This window comes from Lepus europaeus, chromosome 11, assembly GCF_033115175.1.
Source record: "Lepus europaeus isolate LE1 chromosome 11, mLepTim1.pri, whole genome shotgun sequence".
Taxonomy (NCBI): domain Eukaryota; kingdom Metazoa; phylum Chordata; class Mammalia; order Lagomorpha; family Leporidae; genus Lepus; species Lepus europaeus.
Genome location: NC_084837.1, coordinates 25,110,249 through 25,132,757, shown reverse-complemented (window position 1 = coordinate 25,132,757; position 22,509 = coordinate 25,110,249). Strand labels below are relative to the sequence as shown.

The following is a 22,509-nucleotide window of genomic DNA, read 5'->3' as shown; positions in this document are numbered from 1 at the left end:
AACAAAAAGAATCACAAGGCTAGCACTGTGGCATAGCGGCTATAGCCGGCATCCCATACAGGCACCAGTTCAAGTCTCAGCTGCTCCGCTTCTGATCCAGATCCCTGTTAATGTGCCTGGGAAAGCAGTGGAAAATGGCCCAAGTGTTTGGGCCCCTGCACCCATGTGGGAGACCTGAATTAAGCTCCTGGCTCCTGGCTTCTGGCTTCGGCATGGTCCAGCTCCAGCCATTGTGGCCATTTGGGGAGTGAACCAGCAGATGGAAGAGCTCTCTTTCCCTCCCTTTCCCTTTATACCCTTCCCCCTGAAACTCTGAATTTCAAATAAATAAATAAATAAATATCATAAATGAAGCTATTAATGTTTTAGAGATATGTTGATTTACAAACTGACAGGCTGAACTCAATTTCTGGAACATTTATTTTTAGGTAAATAAGCAGCTGGATGAGCTTTGGTTTGAGTCCACTTTCAGCAATAAAAGAGGCCAGGACTTATAAAAAGATGCTATCCGGTACCCCTGTAGCTGCTCTGGCCTGGGATGTGACAGACTGTCACAGGCAAGTCCCCACTGAGAACAGAGATCCAGAGGAACAGCCGTGTGTCGGCCTCCGTCGGCTGTGAACACAGCAGGGTCCGTACCTAGCAGCCTCTGCAGGATCTGAGAGAAGCTGGGCGCGTGGGGGGTGATACGGCCCTGCGAGCTCTGTGCTTTCACTGAGACACAGCTGCGAGACCTGGCCCACGCCCAGGCCCCAGCTCTTATCTTTACTTATACGTGAAACCAACTGATGGATGAGATGCAACAGGATCTAAGGAAGGATCTAAACTGGCTGGCAACGAGGTCAGCTCTGCCCGAGAACTTCTGGATACTGCTGAAACTACCATAGGAAAAAATAAGCGCTCACTGAATTTCTTAGCAAGATAACAACACCTTGAGTATTGAAAACAGTGAGGGGAAAACGAGATGTTAGACTTACAAGTGTCTCCCAGATAACAAAACTTACGTCCTTCAAGGCTTGGGACACTTAAGCCAGTTTTTTGTTTTCTTGTTTTGTTGTTGTCAAGAAGTCACGTAAGGACATAAGAACAGACTCAACGTAATACAACAAGACCCTGCTGACATCAACGCAGACATGAAGAGGTCTGTGCTGACCGAAGCAGACAAATGTGAAGACGGAAAACTGCTGTGCACGGACGTGTGTTCCCGGACAAAGGTTCTCCTCTAAACTGTCAAGGGGACCTGGTGGGTGGGGGCAGAGGCCACTCAAGCGACCGTCCCTGGGATGGGAAGCAGCTGCTGGCCCAGACTCCCCGGCCCTGGGGCTGGGATGCTGCAGGCTGCGCTTTCCTTCTGCTTCCTCGCAGCTTTTTCTGTTTTCAGCCTCACTTCTCACCCACGCTACTCCTCGCCCATCCACTCCTGTGGCTTTTCTCTCTCCCCAGCAAGTCCCTCACACTTCTACCACTATTCCTTCACCTCTGGTGTGAGGACAAACATTACTTGGTTTTTTGTTTCTTTTTAAAAACATGATGCCAACTTCGGATCAGCAGATGGGTCACGTGTCCTTGTCAATTGCAGCACTTACTGCAAGTTTCATTTCTGCTCAGTACCCAGGCTACCTCTACTTACCTTTGGCTTTGTGAGTGCTTTGGAAGGCTTCGGACACGCGATGCCTAACTGTGGGGGACAGCGTGGGGAGCAGGCTTCCCGCAGACTTCAGTAAGTGGAACTCCTAATGTTAGCAATGTGCACGCGCAGCCCCCCAACACTCAGCCCCCACACCCAGCCGACAGTGTACAGACCGCTTTCAGAGAGCTGAGGTGCCTTGTCTCTTTGCTACTTGATATTCATATCTGGAATATCTGGAGGCCCCGTCTGGGCTGGGATTTGCAAGAAATATTTAGAGCTTGCTCAGCATGGTGTTTTCCATCACGTTCTATAATTGGGATGCTGGGAAATGAGCCGTAAAGAAAGAATAAAGAAAAATGCTACTGCTTCCCCCTTGGTTGGGAGATTATGGCAAACGTGCAGAATGACAAGAAGGGAGCTCGAGGAGGTAGGCGGGTCTCCGCACGCAGGATGGCAGGATGGGCTCAGTACCCCAGCACCGGGCAGACACCGGGAGCAACCGCCGAGCACCAGCAAAGCGCCCCTGCTCCTATCTTGAGGCAAGAACCAAGTGTGAGAGCTGGCAGTCTCACCACAAAAGAGGAGGCGCAGGGGCTCAGGACGTCTCTACACACTGCTTTCAGCCCATGCACATCGTGATGCCATTTCACAGGGGAAGGGGAGGTGCGGGTAAGGTTTTTTTAAGATTTATGAATCTGAAAGACAGAATTACAGACAGCGAGGAGAGGTACAGCGCCAAGGGGAATCAGGAGTATAGCAGAACGCAGAGAATACAAAAAAAGGCTGAATTCTTCGTGGATAAGCAGAAAGCACGCCCAGAGAGGCCGCTTCGCCAAAAGCTGAGAGGCGAACGCATTCCAACAACAGAAAGAGGAGCCCAGGATGTCCACAAGTAAGCAATGCCACCAGCCAGGAGACGGTGAGGGGCCAAGGCCCCCGGCAGCCCAGAGCCGCCCACCGCGCAGGTGCACACGCACATTAGCTACTTACCTCGCTGCTGTCCTCGGCGGGCAGGTGCGGAGGCGGGACTTCCTCATCCAGCGGCTCAATTACTGTCACCTCTGCAAACTCCTCCACGGACTCCTGAAACTCGGGCAAGGACCTTCGTCCGTAGCGCTTGCCACCTCGAACGTACTTGGGCTGCGCTTCGAGGGGCCGGTCTGGACAAGGAGACAAGAGTTGAGGCCACATGACACGAGCGTCTTGGGCCCTGAGCTGACACACACAGCCGACGCGCCTGGCCTCTTATACCAGCCTCAAAATAAACCCCCACCGCTTGCCACTTGTGGTGGCCGTGGGCGTGTACGAGCCCTCAAGTCACAGGCAGAGCGCGGCTTCTAATTCGGGTTGATTTATGGCACCCTGAATGGGTATCTGCAGAGGGTGGGAGGCGTGCACCCACCGCAGCAAGCGATTTGACTTCAAAGCACATAACAGATCAGGAAAAGGTGAGGAGTTGTATTTGTTCTTTTGTTAATTAAGCTGGTGTTTCGAAAGCAGGTGGAAGGGGAGATAGAGAGAGTTGCTATATTCACAGACTGATACCTCCCAGGAAGCCTCGGAAAATGGTAAGAAAACCGACGCCGGATCCGCGGTGGGTAGTTGGCACCCACACCAATTAGTCTGAAAAGCCCTCCCTTGGCTCAGCGACTCCTTCATTAAGCTCGCCACTCTCTGATCTACCCGACAAGCAGGGGACACAGCAAGGAACCCGCCGCCACAGACTCTCAGCAACGCTGACATGGAACCAGCCATCGGGACCTCGTTATAAAATTCAGAGTCGTGGAAGAACACAGCAAGTGTGAAACTGCATCGAGAAAAAAAATGGGATGTTTGCCTGCATGAGCTTCTGTGTTGTCCAAAATAAAAAAGGAACATGCACAGATGGAGAGGCATCTCGGGTTCAAGATTCCCCATCACCTTCACCCCCAGCCTGCACCACAGCCATGGCCATGGCCATGACCGCTGCCAGCCGGGCCACCACCACCACCTCTGCCACCCTATCACCTCTAAACCCTCTGATACAACAGTCAGCTTTAAAGCAATAAAACAAATACTTCACTGTACTCAAAATGTCATCTTAGACACTGATTTTTTTTTTAGCGCCTTGCCCAGTAATAGCAGAATAAAACATTCCACTAACATACAGAAGACCAGCACTGCTTTGCTGTCTGTTGTGTTATCCACACAGACACACATGGCCTCCCTGGGGAAGGCAATATGTGCTCTGAGCATGATGGTCTCAGCAGGTGCATCTCAACTTAGACACATAGATTCTGAGATGAGTTCTGTGCATGTAACATCAAATGACAGTGGCTGATTGGACAAGAACTAAAAGACAACCCTTCCTGAGTCTCCCCGGAAACCACCATGCTGGGGCTTTCCCGGGGAGGATGGGTGGTCCTGTGTGACCATCCTCCTCCTCCCCCTATGTCCTTCCCCAGGCCCCCAGATTTCAAACCCTCACAAGTGTGGCTAGAAGCACTCTGAAAGTGCTCAGCACAGCTCGGAGTGAGGTATTTATGCAAGTGATATCACTGCTCAGTGATATTTATATCCAGCACTTGAAAAAGTCACAGCCACGTCATTTCAGGAGGTCAAGCAATTCTCCAACAGGAAGTGCTGAAGCATACAGCATCCACACTGAAAACCGCATGCGGAGGAGAAGGTCCCCTTCATCAGCAGGGAACGTGTCAGCTTGCAAGTGTTCAGCAGTGGCCCCGACACCCGAGCTCCTGGTTGGCAGCTGATACCCACAGATGCTGATCGGGTAAGAGGCAAGGCAGAGTCATCCTTAATGGATTACAGTTCTCACTTTTAGTGGCGCACCACAGATACACCGTGAGTGACTAGGAGGGTTTGGAGAGGACCAAAAGGAAAACGTACAACCTTGGAAGATGGAGCACGGGATTTTCCCAGCGGGAGAGCAAAGTCACTTTCTGTGCAGGGAAATGATCAAGGAGCCCTGGTTGCAGGACGGGCTTTTTCAGAGGGAAACAAGCATGAGAAAACAAGTCTCTCCCAGAAAATCCACCGTGACCTCTGCCCAGACCCTCCTGGGCACAACAGCGCTCCCCAGCTATTCACTCCCTACTCCAGGCAGTGGCGGGAGCAACACAGCTGGGACAGCTCCTTTTGAAGCAATAGAAGGCAGCAGAGACTGAACACTTGGAGGACACGGCAGAGTCTCGTTTAGGAACTGATCTGCTGATGTTTGCATTGTCAGCAACTTCAAACACTTTAATGTATTGAGTTACACTGTATTATCATAATAATTGGTTTTAATCAAACGTTAATCCTACATGGAATGCACTTAGGAGGGGTTTTCAAAAGATTGATGGAAAATATGTATTATGAAAAAGCTGGGAATGGCCGGCGCCGCGGCTCACTAGGCTAATCCTCCGCCTTGCGCCGGCACACCAGGTTCTAGTCCCGGTCGGGGCACTGGATTCTGTCGCGGTTGCCCCTCTTCCAGGCCAGCTCTCTGCTGTGGCCAGGGAGTGCAGTGGAGGATGGCCCAAGTCCTTGGGCCCTGCACCCCATGGGAGACCAGGATAAGCACCTGGCTCCTGCCATCGAATCAGCGCGGTGCGCCGGCCGCAGCGCGCTACTGCGGCGGCCATTGGAGGGTGAACCAACGGCAAAAGGAAGACCTTTCTCTCTGTCTCTCTCTCACTGTCCACTCTGCCTGTCAAAAAAAAAAAAAAAAAAAAAAAGAAAGAAAAAAAGAAAAAGCTGGGAATGAACTGCAAACATTTGTTGCACCAACATAGATTCATTCTGGTGATGAGGGGAGAGGGAGAGGGAGCGAGAGAACGAGCCAGTGAGTTCCCATCCAGTGGTTCACTTCCCATTTGCATGCAATGGCCCTGGCTGCTACCAAAGCCAGGAGCAGGGACTCAATCCAGGGCCCCAACATGGCTGGCAGGGACCGACATCCCCAGGCCATCACCACTGCCTTCCAGGCTCTGCATTAGTAGGCTACTGGAGTTGGAACGAGAACCCAAGGACTCCAGGATGGGATTCGAACATCCTAATCGGCATCTTATCTGCTGGGCTAAACGCCTGTCTCGACAATAAACTTTTTTTTTTTTTTAAAGATTTATTTATTTATTTGAAAGTCAGAGTTACACAGAGAGAGAAGGAGAGGCAGAGGGGGGGCAGGTCTCTCATCGCTGGTTCATTCCCCAACTGGCCGCAATGGCCAGAGCTGCGCCAATCTGAAGCCAGGAGCTTCCTCCAAGTTTCCCACATGGGTACAGGGGTCAGAACTTGGGCCATCTTCCACTGCTTTCCTAGGTCATAGCAGAGAGCTGGAATGGAAGTGGCGCATCCAGGACTCGAACTGGTGCCCCTATGGGATGCCAGCACTGCAGGTGGCAGCTCTATCTGCTATGCCACAGCGCCGGCCCCATAAACTTATTTCTTAATTCAATTTATCCAAGAATGTTTTGAAGTGCCCTCATATGTGACAAAGTCAATTTCTAGAGAACCCTATTAAACCGCATAATCTTTCAGAATAAAAACATTAGCACGCACAAAGGAAAAATGGATTACCCAGGCTTCCTCATCCCCAAGTTTCCCCAACTGTGCATGTGACCCGCAGAGGCGGCGGCTCGTCACAGCACTGAGAAAACTTACCTCTTAGAATGACACCGGCACGCACCCTCTCCTGTGCAGACCACAGCGCACGGACTGCACGAGACGAGTGCGGCAAAAGCAGGCAGGTGCAGCGGTTAGTCACGGAGCCGTCACCACTGCGGGGAGTTGCAAAGTGTGAGCAGGCTCCAGGGCTTTAGAAGCCCCCAGCAGCAGTCAATGTGCCAAGCAGGAGGGCACTGCTGAACTCAAAGGACGGCTCATTCGGTGCCTGCTACACCCAGAACTGCAGCTCTGGGCAGTCTGCTGCTTCATGAAAGCATCCCATAGATGGGACTCACATGTTTTTAGGGTTTCATTTTGTTTGGTTTCTTAAGAATGGAGAGGGGACAGGTATTTGGCGCAGTGGTTACGAGGCTGCTCGGGATGCCTGCATTAGGTATCCAGGTGCCTGGGTCTGAGTCCTGGCTCCACTTGCAATATTCAGCTTTCCCTGACATGTCACCTGTGAGGCAGCAGGTGATAGCTCAGGTAGTTGTGTCCCTCCTACCCACCTGAGAGTCCCACACTGAGTTCCTGGTTCCTGGCTTTGGCCTGACCCTTCCCCATTTGAAAGTGAACCACTAGGTAGATCCTTCCCTCTCTCCCTCCTCCCTTCCTTCCTCTCTCTAATAAAATGGCTATTTAAATTTTTTTTTAATTAAACAATAATAAAGGGCTGGCACTGTGGCATAATGGGCAAAGCCACTGCCTGCAGTGCCAGCATCCCATATGGGCTCCACTTCCAATCCAGCTCTCTGCTGTGGCCTGAGAAAGCAGTAGAAGATGGATCAAGTCCTTGGGACCCTGCACCAGCATGGGAGACCCAGAAGCAGCTCCTGGCTCTGGATTGGTGCAGCTCCAGCCATTGCAGCCATCTGGGGAGTGAACCAGCAGGGGGAAGACCGACCAACCGACCGACCAACCCCTCCCCTCCCCGCCCCGATCTCTGCCTCTCCTTCTCTGTGTTAACTCTGACTTTCAAACAAATAAATATTTTTAAAAATAAGACATGAAGTTACGGGCATCTGATCTAACAGGTAAGACACCAGTCATGATTCCGCATCCCATATCAAAGCACCAGGGTTCAGTTCTTGGCTCTGGCTCCTGATGCCAGCTTGCTGCCGATGCAGACCTGGGGAGGTAGCGGTGGCAACGGCTCACACATTTGGGTCCCTGCCGCCCATGTGGCAGATCAGGGTTGTGTTCCTAGAGACTGGCTTCAGCCCAGCCCAGGGCCAGCCAGTGTGGGCGTCCAGGAAGTGAACCAGAGGATGGGCGCTCTATTTGTCTCTATATATCTCTGCTTCTCAAATATTTTTTTTATAAAAGAAATTATTTGTGTCACATGTCTTTCTTTAGCCTAAATAAAACGAGCTGCTCCAGTCATGGGCTCCATGCTGGTGAAACAAAGCACTAAGAATTGCAGTACTGGCAGCATCGCAGTTCCCTGGAAGGATGCTCCCGAGTCCTCCTGGGTTGCCAAGCTTCTCAGCCATTGCCCCTTCGTCCCTATTTTCTATTTCTCCTGCTTGGCCGCATTGCATAAATGTGAGTGAGAGTGTGAAAGAGAGAGAAGGAGAGGGGGAGGGAAGGAGAGAAGGAGAGAGAGAGTGAATCTTCCATCCACTGGTTCACTCCCCAGATGGCTGCAACAGCCTGGGGTGGTCCAGGCAGAAGCCAGGAATCCCCAACTCCATCCAGGTCTCCCACATGGATGGCAGGGACCCAAGCACTTGAGCCATCTTCTGCTGCTTTCCAAAGACACATTACCAGGGAGCTCGATTGGAAGCAGAGCAGCCAGGACTCCAACCAGTGCTCCCATATGTGATGCCGGCATTGCCGGCAGTAGCTTAACCCACTGTGCCTCATCAGTGGCCTCAAAGACACTACATTCTTTACTCCACATCTTGTCTGTCCCAAGAAGAGAGACTGCACAGCTGTGCTAATATTCACCTTGTAAACCAGGATGAACCACCGTGTATGGGCCCGGGCCCTTCCCCTTCCCCTTCCCCTTCCCCTTCCCCTTCCCCTTCCTTCCTTCCTTCCTTCCTTCTCTCTCTCTCTCTCTGAGGTAGAGTTGCGGGGTGTGGGCAGCAAGAAAGGTCTTCCATCCGCTGGTTCACTCCTCAAATGGCCGAAATGGCCAGAGCTGAGCCAATCAGAAGTCAGGAGTCAAGAGCTTCTTCCTGGGTCTCCCACATGGGCGCAGGGACCCAGCAAGCACTCAGGCCATCTTCTGCTGCTTTCCCAGGCCATAGCAGAAGCTGGATCCAGAGTGGAGCAGCTGGGACAGGAACCAGAGCCCTTATGGGATGCTGGCATCGCACGGGGAGTCTTAACCTACTAAGTCACAGCACTGGCCCCCATGGTCATATTTTTCTAAGAGCATTTCTCATGTTAGAATTATCCACCCAGCGAGACTTTAACACCTTCCAAGGAAGCAAGGATTCATGGGAAGAGCCTAGGCTTTGGAATCAAATGACCGTGGACCTGGACACTCGGTTCATTATCAAGGTTACAAGTACTTAACCTCACAGAGGCTTAATTTTCTTATTTGGAGGGAAGAAAATCAACAGGAGCTCCATGGCTCAGGATCACCACCCCATCTAGCAGCTTCTGTCCTGGGAGCTCCAACCACACTCTGGACCTTCTACACAGACTCCTGTGGAGCCAGCAGCAGCCCAAAGCCATCAGGCCGGGGCAAGGCATCCGACGCTGGGCACCTTGGAGAATAGTCAGGAGAGCCTCATGGTCCTCTCACCTCTCAGCAGTTTCCTCAACCTCATTTTTCACAGGTAGGAGTGGTGGCAGGTGCATGACATCATCCAGTCTGTCACCTGAGAAACTGGAGCTGCCCTGATCTTATTCTCACGCTTGTCCCAGTTGCCTAGTTAGCTTCCTTTAAAGGGGCACACCTGTTCTAAGCTTCCCTTCTGAAAACCATCATCTTCATGCCCCCTGTTGGCAAACCTTCTTAAGCACCCAGTGGAGATGAACTAAAGTGTAAGACACAACTCCCAAATAAACTGTTGCATTATCACAATTCTCACCAGCCCTATTTTTTATTAAATTTTAAACAGCATATGTTTTGCACATATATATATTTTTAAAGAATGCATTTTTATCCTTTGGACAATCAGCCTAAGTGTTCTTTAGCACAGTTAAATAGCTCTGATAGACTGCTTACATGGATATATTATAATCTGCCTACTAATACACTATCAATTTTTTTCACTTGTGTTATATGAGGGTACTTTCAAAAGTTCATGAACAAATGAAATGAAAAGATAAAACTATTTTGGTGTGAAGAAATTTTGTCCAGGGCCGGCACTGTGGCTCATCAGTTAAAGCCCCAGCCTGCAGTGCCGGCATCCCATATGGGCACCAGTTCCAGTCCTGGCTGCCCCACTTCTGATCCAGCTCTCTGCTGTGGCCTGGGGAAGTAGTAGAAGATGGCCCAAGTCCTTGGGCCCCTGCACTTGAGTGGGAGGCCTGGAAGAAATTCCTGGCTCCTGGCTGCTAATCAGCTCGGCTCTGGCCATTGCTGTCATCTGGGGGAGTGAACCAGCAGATGGAAGACCTCTCTGTCTTTCAAATAAATAAATCTTTAAAAAAAAAAGGAAATTTTGCCCATGCACAGGCTTTTCATAGTATGCATCTTTCATGAACTTCTTGAAAACCCCTTACGTGCATGGATTTGCAAGTTTTGAGAGCATTTATTGCAAATATACATACAGCCACTGTCGTAAGTGATTGCACACATCTGTGCCTCTCCATGATTTACACAGCATCAACTCATGGCATGGCACTGATCAGCCACGTGCAGTATCACAGTCCTCAGTGTCTGTCATCTTACGCAGTTCCAGAAAGGTTCTGTCATTTTTTGGTAGTTTCTTTTTCTTTCTTTCTTTCTTTTTCTTTTTTTTTTTTTTTTTTTTTTTTTTTTTGACAGGCAGAGTGGACAGTGAGAGAGACAGAGAGAAAGGTCTTCCTTTACCGTTGGTTCACCCCACAATGGCCACCATGGCCGGCGCATCATGCTGATCTGAAGCCAGGAGCCAGGTGCTTCTTCCTGGTCTCCCATGCAGGTGCAGGACCCAAGCACTTGGGCCATCCTCCACTGCACTCTGGGGCCACAGCAGAGAGTTGGCCTGGAAGAGGGGCAACCGCGACAGAATCCGGCACCCCGACTGGGACTAGAACCTAGTGTGCTGGTGCCGCAGACGGAGGATTAGCCTATTGAGCCGCAGCAAGGGCCCGGTTCTGTCATTTTTTATGACCACTGGTGGCTGTGGATGTTTTCAACTTCCTGATAAACACACCTCTAACACACCTCAGTTGTTACTGGGGGTGGTGGGAGTGTTTTTGGTTTTTGCTTTTTAGTGAGAACATCTAGTCTTCACCATTAGCATCTCATCAACACTAAGGGAACAGGCACTTAACCAAAGAGAGGACAGTAGCAGTCTCTTGGGCCCCCTGTGACTCACAGCTCTGCAAGACAGGGCCCTCAGGCAGGGCTCAGGCCCCAAGTCTCCACTGTGGCTGCACAAACAAACTGCAAGCAGTGCAAACTGGGACCTAGCCCGGCGCCGGCCCACAGGACCCGCTTCCATGCGCCTCTACGGAGCGACTGAAAACACGTGTGTTCATTATATCCCGGCTTCTTCCAGATAAAGGTAAAATAATTACAGTGCAGGAAGTTTCTGGAAAAGGTCTGTTCAAAAAATATCATCTACATGAAAACAATGCCTCGTCCTATTTTCCCAGTGACTTGGCTTTCCCAAACCTGAGTTTTTCTTCCCGCAATAAACAAAGGAAAGACATTTTCCATGAGCCACATCAGGGCTTCCCGCATTAACTAGCATCGACTACCGAACAGAAATCTAATGCAAGATGCATCAAAGAGAAAAAAAATCTCAGGAGGGCAGCCCCAGCCCGTGCGTTCACGTAGGTCAGAGCTCACACCAACATTTCCATTACAAAAATCCTATAAGCCAAAGCCATCGCAAGTGGAATAAATAGCTAATAATTAAGTTGTTGCCTATCTTATTCCAGAAAAATAATTGAGAAATTAAATTGCACATATAGATAGGAGGGCTGTGCCACTGGCAATGTTAATCAGTTTGGAACTGACCAAAGATGCCCTGTGTTTTCACTTTTTTTTTTTTTGCCCGTATCTGATTTTCAGTATTTTTCACCATGTTTTGTTGTTGTTGTTATTGCCTTTTAAGGGAAAAATTCTAAGCTTAGAGAATCACAAATATGAGCATTAAAGAGATACTGAGAAGAATCCAGGCTGTATCCTCTAGTTTTAAAAGAAACTGTGCCTCAAAGAGGTGAAAAATGGCAGGGGGGCCCAAGACTGCAAATCATGACTCCATCTCACTTCCTCCAAACCCCACTCGAGCTTCACTTTGGGACTGTTCACAAGCAGCTGCCTTTCTCTGAAAGCAGGAGACATGCCGGGCACACGCCAGTAGGAATACGACTTTGAGGGTGTCCATTTATGGTGGACAAAAATCTTACAAAAACACAAAGGGCTTTCTTCATGGCTTAACATCAGGGGTAGTGCGCATCTGGCTCACAGAATCATTTGGTCTCGCCCTGCCAATGCAACCACAGATGGGAGTCAAAATTCCATAAATTTTCAGCGCGGTGCGCCAGCCGCAGCGCACCTACCGCGGCGGCCATTGGAGGGTGAACCAACGGCAAAAGGAAGACCTTTCTCTCTCTCTCTCTCTCACTGTCCACTCTGCCTGTCAAAAAATAAAAATAAAAATAAAATAAAATAAATTCCATAAATTTGTAGCAGGCTAAATTTAATTTGCTAATTGTGTATGGCCTGCAAATGTTAGAAATACCCAAGGGGCTGGCGCGGTGGCCTAGTGGGTTAAACCACCACCTATAATGCTGGCATCCCATATGGGCCCTGGTTCAAGTCCTGGATGCTCCACTTCCAATCCAACTCTCTGCTAATGCGCCTGGGAAAGCAGCAGAAGATGGCCCAAGTGTTTGTCCTGTATCCATGTGGGAGACGGGAAGACATCAACTCTGGGAGCTGAATGGATTTTACGTATTTTCCAGCACAACCACTTTTACACGGGAGGTGACCACAACCACAGAGGGGGCGACACACAAGGTCTCCCCAACACACAGGCAGAGGTAGTATTTGCTAACTCCTAGCTCAAGACTCTTCATGTCACATCACGCTGACTTTCTACATTAAAGTCTGGTATAGCACACCTGTCCAGCTTAAAAACCAACAAAAATCCCTTTTAGGGGCCAGGATTGTGACCAGAGGGTTAAGCCACTGCTTGCAACACCAGTGTCCCATAGAAGAGCACCAGTTCTTCTGCCAACCCAGCTTCCAGCTATTGCACCCAGGAAGGCAGCAGCAGATGGCCCATGTGCTTGGCCCCAACAGCCATGTAAGAGACCCAGATGGAATTCCAGGTTCACGGCTTTAGCATGGTCCAGCCCTGGCTTTTGTGTCCATTTGGGGAGTGAACCAATGGATGGAAAACCTCTCCTTCTGTCTCCTCCTCCTCTGTTGCTCTACCTTTCAAATACATCACAGTTACATGCATGCATGTTCTTAAAAAGTCTCGTGTACTACAGAGTACCAGTCCCTGGCACTTCTGTTTCTAATGAGGTGCCTTAGGATCTTTTTGCTTCTCAAGTCTCCTTCGATAGTTGGAGAGGAATCTTTTCTTTCCAAGTTGACTAAGTCCACCGATTCCAAAAGGCAAAACAGAAATAGCACAGACCTCGCCCCGAAGCTTCAAGCAGAAGCTAGCACAGAGGCCCCGGGCACCTTCATCACTACCGATCAGGTGCGAATCGCTCCCAATGCCTCTGGCTGCCTCTGTGGGCCAGGCTGCATGGACTCAGGCCTGCCTCAGCCACTTCAAGGCTACAGTCTTTTGCACGGGAGCCTTGTGGCATCACGGGAGCTCCCTGGGTGACACACTGTTAGCCTCCTCCACCGCCATCACCCTGAGACTCCAATTCAGCCATGATCCTCTTTAGGCCTCAACTGCTCGCTGACAGAATGGTTGCATTCCCCCCAGCCCTAAAAAGCCATGGTCCGTGATTGAAGGGGTAGTTGTTTTCTTCAAAGAAGAGGGGGCCTCAGATGGCCTCTGGGAAATGCTGCCTCCGAGCCCCGTCCCTTCTCTTGCCTTCTCCCCAGCCGTGTGAGGGGCTGCGGCCATGTCTCAGAGTGGGTGGAAGAACGGGTGGGTGGAAAGGATCGTAGGAGCCCCACGAACAGCTGGAGGAGCCAGGGAGACACTGACTAAGCAGGGCCACTGAGGAACCACGTGGTGAACGTGGGAGGAAGAGCTGAGCCGCTGCATCTCCTGGGAGATGACACATCACCCACAGGATCCATCCCAGATCCCGGCAGGACAGATGCCAGGGGAGTCCCACGAACACCACACAGAACAGCAGTGATGGCTCCTCTTGCTGCTGCCGCTCTGAGACAGGGACTCTCTGCAGCCCACGCGAGGCAGCAAGCACACAGCAAAGCTGAGACAGTCCCTGCTGGGGGCCCTCCTGGAACCTGGACCAAACGGAGGTCTGTGCCCACACAGGAGCGAGGCACACACATCACGCAGATCCAGCTTTGCAAACTTTACTTCCTGGCTACCGCCAAGCCCAGCCAAGCACCCTGCTGTCTGGATCCCTGCACCACACAGCTCTAAGGGGCACCCAGTGATGAGCACACATCTGCTTGTTTATTAGGACAAGTTTCTGGCAGGTGACGGCACAGGGTTTGAAGAAATGGCAACCATGCAGGCGTGTGGGCGGGCTGCCCATTCCAACACCACACAAAAGCCCACGATCACTGAATTCCTGTGTGGATGAGGATACTTCAAGAAGTTTCTGGAAAATGGAATTCAAAGATAAGTTTATCTTGATGCCAAAAAAAAAAAAAAAAAAGTTGAGATCTGCGCATGGATTCAGAGGTTCATGAAAAATCCCGTTATGGAAAAGCTATGCAAAGGGTTTAAATACTGAATGAAGCAAAATAAACTTATCTTTGAACTCCATTCTCTCCAAGAGCTTACAGAGGTGCCCTCACAGTACCTCCGTTTCTATCAAGGAAAGTGTACACCAGCGGTGACATCACCATAGCTCTATTCGGAGTCCCCAGATCATGCCTAATTGTTACCAAGATGACAGGCAACCTTAAAGAAGCATAAATCCCAATAACATAGGTCATCCCATAGGTAACTGAAGTCCATGTTCTGGTAATGCCACCTACAGAAATTCTGTTATTAGTTAGGAAAATCTCCAAAAGGCAAGTGACCTGCCTCCAGGCCCCCACAGGCTTCCAGCGCGTTCTGGCCAGCCCCAGCATTGACAATAAGCTTCCCAGAGGTGGCCACCCTTAGGCAAAAGTGAGAGGCTCAATCCAGAATCCACAGCATTACTAAAAAGAAAGCGATCATAGACAGGATGCTAATCTGGAACATTCTAGAAGGATAAGCATGCATTCCCATTGGTGCCTCATCTCAGAGGTCCCAGTGAAGGACTCCCTGCAGCAACAAAACATGAACACCTCTCCTCAGTGCCAAACTGAGCTGTATTTGGGGAAAAAAAATCTTTTCCTTTTTAAAGTCAGGTTCACTGCAGAGTAATTTACATCGAGTAAATTTCACAACATTCGTGCACGATTCTGAGGGTTAGAAAAGTTCAATCCTGTAACTGTATCACACATCAGATTTAAAAGTTCCATCAAACCCCTAGTCCCCCAGTGTCCCTTTAGAATCAACGTCTAGTCCCAGCTCACGGTGACCATGGAGCCGTCGAAGCTAGATTGCACCACAATTCCAATTTCTACCCTGTTTAGACTTCCCCTTAGCTACTTGCCACATCTCATTCATCCAGCACACACACACACACACACACACAGCTTTGAACACGGTGACATTTGGCTATGTTTTAAAAACCAAGAAATACAAAATTCTTTTCTTTCCCAACATTCACTGAACATTGAGCATTTCCAGCGCTCCTTGAGACACTTGGAGATGTACAAATGACCCACACAGTCCTGCAGGAACCATCCCAGAGAGCACAGACAGGTAAACAATCCTAATACAGGGAGCTGATATTCACAGCAGGGAGTTACCCAACCACTAGGACTAAATAAAATCAACTCCTGCCTGGCCACCCTCCTTCTCCCAGGGAAGATGTCCCCCAAAGCCTCTCCTGCCACACGCGCAGCCAACAAAGACAAAGGCAGTCACCAGCTCCGCTGCCACCCCATCCGACGTGGTGCCTTGCAACAAACCCAGTGGTTTTTTTTTTTTTTCCATAATGTGCTGCTGGAGTAAAGATGTCTCATTCGAGTGTCCAAAAGCTGCAAGGCTTTTAGGATGCTATCAAGAGAGAAGGCACTGAAAATAACAGCTCACTCCGAGAGAGCCAGATGCCCCAAATCCCCCCTGCACGTGCTTCGGGGTCCCCACATTCTTCCCTGGACACCTCTTAATGGAGGATGGGGAGCAGAGGAAAAAAAAGAGGTGGCCTTACCTGGTTCTTGGAAGTGTTCTTCATTTGACAGAGTTCTGGACAAGATCAGTATCAACGCTTCTTTAAATTGATCAAAATGCACCTTAAAAAAAAAAAAGCCAACACGATTACCTTTAAAATCACTTCCACAGCCCTAAGAATACAAATCTATCTACAGGGTAGCAGATCTGTTCTGTTTGTTTGCTCCTGTCCCGACAACCTGGAAGCGAGTCACGACCCACTTCGGCTGCCTTGTGTTTCTCAAAAGCACAGGAGGTAAAGTGGGACGAGCACTTCCAACACACAGGGCCGAGACACCAACACCGACAGGGGCGGTGATTCCAGTCCCCAAGTGAAAGCAATAGGGCAAAGCCCTCCTTGCAAGCTCGGGAAAAGACATGTTTTGAACTCTGAGCTCCTTTTATTTGTCTAAACAAGACCAGAAGAGAAAGCTGTCAAGTTGGATATTGGGGAGAAGTTCCTGAGTAAATGAAGCATTGTCAAGGAGCCCCAGAGACCCTCTCATTTCCTAGATATCCAAGCAGGCTGTCTTTTGGGGGGTGACTGATACCGGTCTTGCCTGGGGCAGGCATATTTTCTTCATCTCCTGAGACCTCTGTGATGGGATAAACAAGCAGCAATCAATAGCAAACACAAGGGGCTGGCACTAAGGAACAGTAGGTTAATCCTCCGCCTGCGGCATTGGCATCCCATGTGGCTGCCGGTTCAAGACCTGGCTTCTCCACTTCCCATCCAGCTCTCTGCTACGGCCTGGGAAAGCAGAAGATAGCCCAAGTCCTTGGGCCCCTACACCCACATGGGAGACCTGGAAGAAGCTCCTGGCTTCCAATTGGCTCATCTCCAGCTGTCAGCCATTTGGGGGAGTGAACCAGTGATGGAAGACCTCTCTATCTCTGCCTCTCAAATACATAAATAAATCTTAAAAAAAAAAAAGCAAACACAAAGGATTAAAGAATCTGAGAAAGTACTTTCCTGAATTCCTAAAAATACAATCACCATGAAGGAAATGAACAAGAACCCAAGTGTTACTTAGGTAACTGATCCAAACTGGGGATATCATTATGGTTAAAAAAGTGAACCAGTTTTTTTCTGAGATTTATTTGAAAGGCAGAGTTTACAGAGAGAGAAGGAGACAGAGATCTTTCACCCACAGGTTCACTCCCCAAATGGCCACAACACCAGGCTGGGCCAGGACAAAGCCAGGAGCTTCTTCTGGGTCTCCCACATCAGTACAGGGGCCCAAGGACTTGGTCCGTCTTCCGCTGCCTTCCCAGGCCATCAGCAGAAAGGTGGATCAGAAGTGGAACAGCCAGGACTTGAACCACCACCCATATGGGATGCTGGCACTGCAGGCGGATGCTTTACCCACTGTACCACAGTGATGGGACCTTGGGTCTTCTTTCACAGCTTTCCCAGGTGCACAGCAGCAGGGACCGGAATCAGTGCTCAGACGGGATGCTGGTATCACAGGCAGCACCACAACACTGGCCCCTAAACAGTTTATAGCCAAATATATTCTTCTGTAACCTCAATTTATGGGACCTTTCCCTGGGAGAGGAGGGAGAGATGCTACTTTTTACCATTATAATTCTAGTTGGATCAAGAGGCACCTATCCATACAGGTCCCCGGATGGAAACGCAGAGTTGACAGATTTGTGCCTTGTGCTACTACAGCTGTCTCTGGATGTTACAGACAACGTATTACCTAGGTTTAATTATAGGTGACAGACACAAAGCACTTTCAGGGGCCCTTGATGTGGTGCGACGGGTTAAGCCACAGCCTGCAGCTCAGCATCCCATACGGGCACCTGTTAGAGTCACGGCTGCTCTACTTCTAATCCAGCTCTCTGCCAGCAGTCTGGGAAAGCAGTGGAAGATGGCCCAAGTGCTTGGGCCCCTGCCATGCACATGTGAGATGTGGATGAAGCTCCTGGCTCTTGGCTTTGGCCTGGCCCATCCCTGGCTGTTGTGGTAGTTTGGGGAGTGAAACAGCAGATGGAAGATCTCTCTCTCTCTCTCTCTCTATATATATATATATCTCCGTGACTCTCCTTCTCTAACTCTGCCTTTCAAATAAAGAAAGAAATGAATAAGTAAATCTTTAAAAAAATAAACAAAAATTTAAAAAGCACTTCCAAATTAAATTAGGAAAGGCAGCAAATCTTATTGATCATCAAAACAAAGGAGGGGAAAAAAAAAATCACACAATGTCTCATCTATGCCAATCAAAGGAGAAAAACCCACTTCAATTTACACTTCCTAAAGCCGTATTTGCTTGCTTATGCGATTTCTCTACCACCTTTGTTTTGTTGGATTGAAATTACCCTCCAAAATCATATTCCCTTCAATTTATATGGACTTTTTAATTTTATACACAACTTGATGACTGGATCTACATAAACATTGGAAAATAATCTCCACATTTAAGCTAATTAATAGATCCATCACCTCACATAGTTATTTTTAAAAAATTATTTGTTGATTGTTTTTGGTTATGAGAACACTTAGCCAGTTTCAAGTCAGACTGTATGGACTTTTTTTTTTTATTTTTGACAGGCAGAGTGGACAGTGAGAGAGAGAGAGACAGAGAGAAAGGTCTTCCTTTTTCTGTTGGTTCACCCCCCAATGGCCGCTGTGGCCAGCGTGCTACAGCCGGCGCACCGCGCTGATCCGAAGCCAGGAGCCAGGTGCTTCTCCTGGTCTCCCATGTGGGTGCAGGGCCCAAGGACTTGGGCCATCCTCCACTGCACTCCTGGGCCATAGCAGAGAGCTGGCCTGGAAGAGGGGCAACCGGGATGGAATCCAGTGCCCTGACTAAGACTAGAACCGGTGTGCCGGCGCTGCAGGCGGAGGATTAGCCTAATGAGCTACAGCGGCGCTGGCTAGACTGTATGGACTTTAAGGACCAATGTCAGCTAAGCAGCCAAGCACACGTCCGTGGGGTGGGGGTGGGGGGCACCTGCTGAAAACCCAGGGCACAATCCCTACAAGGGTTAACACATGGTAGAAACATGAGCAGTGTTAATTAGGTCTCACAGTTGACAGCATGTTACAGGCGCGAGGGCCAGGATGTGCCTCCGTGGGCCTGAGTCGGTGATGGGCTTGGAGCCTGTGTACCCCAGTCCCCGTGGGCCAGGCCATCCTCCCCAGCAGCCAATCAACCCACAGTCATCACACGCCCAGGCACGCACCCAACCTGGCCTGCTGGACAGGTGTCTCCTAATTCCTACTAGCAATGGCCCTCCTTCCCAGGGCAGGCAGAAGGGAGCAAGGACATCTCAGGCTCTGGAGCAGGTGGATCCAGATTCTAATTCTGCCTCCACTGCCCACTTCCCATCGTGAACTGGCTCCGTTACTAAGCCGCTTTAGTTCACGCATCTGTGAAAATGAGGCTATCCAGGAAAGGATATTTATGATTCATTCCATAAATATTTATCAAGCAGTTGTCACATGCCAGCACTGCCCTCGGCTCTGGGGACAAGGCGGTGACCAAGTGGGACAAAACTCTAGCCGCACAGAGCAGACTCTCAGGAAGTGTCACGGGGAGTCAGGCAGGCACACTGCTAGCAGCAGGGCAGTAATTTAGGCTAATGATAATCCTACTGCGCTGATGGCAGTGTTAGGGAGATAAAAAGAACATCATGCTTCTTTTTTTTTTTTTTTTTGACAGGCAGAGTGGACAGTGAGAGAGAGACAGAGAGAAAGGTCTTCCTTTTGCCGTTGGTTCACCCTCCAATGGCCGTTGCGGTAGGCGTGCTGCGGCCGGCACACCATGCTGATCCGATGGCAGGAGCCAGGTGCTTCTCCTGGTCTCCCATGGGGTGCAGGGCCCAAGCACTTGGGCCATCCTCCACTGCACTCCCTGGCCACAGCAGAGAGCTGGCCTGGAAGAGGGGCAACCGGGACAGGATCGGTGCCCCGACCGGGACTAGAACCCGGTGTGCTGGCGCCGCAAGGCGGAGGATTAGCCTAGTGAGCCGCGGCGCCGGCAAGGAGATAAAAAGAACATCATGAACAAAGTATACAGAATATTGCGGGATGCATGAGGGTACTCCAGAAGGTGTATGGAAAATGGAATTCAAAGATGAGGTGCTTTTTTTTTTTTTAATGTTTATTTATTTATTTGAGAGGCAGAGTTACAGAGAGAGGGAGAGACAGAGAGAGAAAAAGAGAGGTCTTCTACCCACTGGTTCACTCCCCAAATGGCTGCAACAGCCAGAGCCGGGCCGATCTGAAGCCAGGAGCCAGGAGCTTCCTCTGGGTCTCCCACGTGGGTGCAGGGGCCCAAGGACTTGGACCATCTTCCACTGCTTTCCCAGGCCATAGCAGAGAGCTGGATCAGAAGAGGAGCAGCCGGGACACAAATCAGAGCCCATATTGGATGCCAGCACCATGGGTGGAGACTTAGCCTACCACACCACAGCACCAGCCTGGAAAATGAGTTTATTTTGATGCAAAATAAATAAATAAAATAAAAATAAATACATCTAGAAGTCCATGCCAGGTGGGGTCTTCAACACGGTTCATGGAAACCATAGTTTGAAAAAAGTCTGTATGGATTTCAAGCTTTTGAATTCTATTTTCCACAAGCTGTTCGGATACACCTGTATCGAGCACCCTGCAAGTGTAGTTAACACTCCGAACTGTACTAAAGGGGCGTATCTGCTCCCCTCACTTCCAAGGGAAGTGAGGCCATTCTTTCGAGCCAGGCAATTGGCCTTGGGGGAGAGAGAGACAGCAGAGGAGGAGGGTGGGGGTGCCCCCACCCCACCCCACCCACCAGGTATCTGCAGAGCTGCCCAGCTCCAGAGAGGGGGACTCAGCTGGCTGTGGAGGGACCCCAGGGGTGCTGAGCTTCTCTCCCTCAGGGTATTCCTGGAGGGGACGTGAGTGAAACCCAAGCCTCCCCTGGTTACAGTGAGAAGGGAACAGGGAGAGGCTCCTATTTCAGGAGCGCTTGTCCTGAGAACCCTGAGTCCCTTATTCTTGACTCTGCACATCTCCTGCCTGTGAGTCTTCTAAAGGTGGAAGTTTTCTCAGGGGCAACTGTGAAGAACCCTTGTGAATCTGGTCCCAGCAGAGCTCAACTCAGCAAGCATGGGCAGCGACAGTCTCCCGCGGTCCACCTCCCTCAACGTTGCTCCCCAGGACATACGACAAAGACAGCCATAATCCAGAATTACTTATAATCAACTTCCAAGGCTGTAGAAGAGGCCTAAGTATCCCTCGAATATGGGATAGCGAACATAGAAACTTTTGAGACTGTATAAGCCTCAACCACATGGAAGCTTGTTTATCTTACAGCTTCTACTGCAGTCTCCCAGACAACCCACAAACAAGTGCATCAAAATCCGACAGGCATCACAAGCCCCAGTCACTCTTTTCATAGGAAATGCTACAGGATCAACGTGGGGTCTGCCTACTCTTCCTCTTCCGGATCTATCATCAACTTCATTTCTGTGCTCCCCAACCCACTGCAGATCAGAAGCAGCAGATAAAAGACAAGGACAGCCCGAGGTAAGTACCAGAAGCAACTATGGACATACTGAGGCTGAGGAAATACATCGACCATCCTCCTCCAACCAAAACTAAAAGGTTTTTTATGCTTTAATAAACTGCTTCTTTAAAAGCTGACAGGTGCACTGAAAAATCTAGTAGGTTGGAGTTATTCAGCGTTGGGCAAAGATCCCTAAATGTCACCAAATGAATTCTGAGGGTATCAATTTTAGAGAAGAACAAATGAGGGACCAAGAAGATTTTAAATGATCTAGAACAACACAATGTTTAACATACTCTTGGATAGGGTGAAACTTTAAAAACAATATTTGAGTTCCCAAGGGGCAATGTGTTTTGTCTGCTGCTACCTGGGGTAAATGATCCAGTGACTAGAAAATTCTACAGTGTGGCTGTGGATGACACTACACGGATGGGGATATTATTGTCAGCTCATTCTCCCTCGGACATTTTGTCATTCGAATCTCATGACATCCATGGGTGACAGTCAAGTCAGGGATCCCATCTTGAAATTGAGGAGAGAGGCTTAGAGGAAGGCATGTGCCTTGCACGAGGCCGAAGGTATTGGAAGTGATGGAGGTAGTGGGAGAATCAGGCCTTCCAACTGGATTCTTCCAAGCCTAGCAACTCTGCCCAACCCAAATGGCTTCACTCTCCAGGGACACGCCCTGCTGCTGCTGAGACAAGCCCTGGACCGAACAGAAGCCAGCAGGTGGAAAGCACACAGCAGGTGTCAGGCAGCATCAGGGGATGCAAGATGGGGAAGACAAAGAGCTTTGCCTTTAAGGAGTTTGTCAGCTCTAGGCTAGATTCTAGAAAGCAGGGGGGTGGGATGGGGAAGGGAAGAAAGCACACTGGGAAATGCCTTGAGAGAGGCAAAACAGGCAGGAGGGTCCTTGGGTGGATAGGCATATCCTTCTTGGCCAGGAGGGCAAGGAACAGGGAAAGTTTGATGACACCTCTTCAATGAATGCACAGGCAGAACAAAAGGTTTCCAGGCGTGCTTATCAGGTAGTAAACCAGTCTCATTTCAGAAAAAGGGTTCTAGAGAAGATGAACCGTGAGTATTAACTTGGAGGTTCTTCATAATCTATAATCAAAAAATTAAAAAAAAATTAAAATTCAGGGTAAGCACTATGGCATAGCAGGTTAAGCCACTGTCTGCAGTGCTGGCATCCTATATG

At 49.6% G+C, this 22,509-nt stretch overlaps 1 protein-coding gene across 1 annotated transcript in view; it reads right to left on the bottom strand.

Moving 5' to 3' along the window:
• The window catches only part of NIN (ninein), a 111,923-nt gene that overhangs the window by 71,665 nt on the left and 17,749 nt on the right, over window positions 1-22,509 (bottom strand). Inside the window, exons 3-4 of the mRNA XM_062205146.1 lie at window positions 15,812-15,893; window positions 2,621-2,790 (exon numbers count right to left, since the gene is read on the bottom strand). Of these exons, the coding sequence (XP_062061130.1) occupies window positions 2,621-2,790; window positions 15,812-15,893 (252 nt within the window). The remainder of the gene's footprint in view (window positions 1-2,620; window positions 2,791-15,811; window positions 15,894-22,509) is intronic.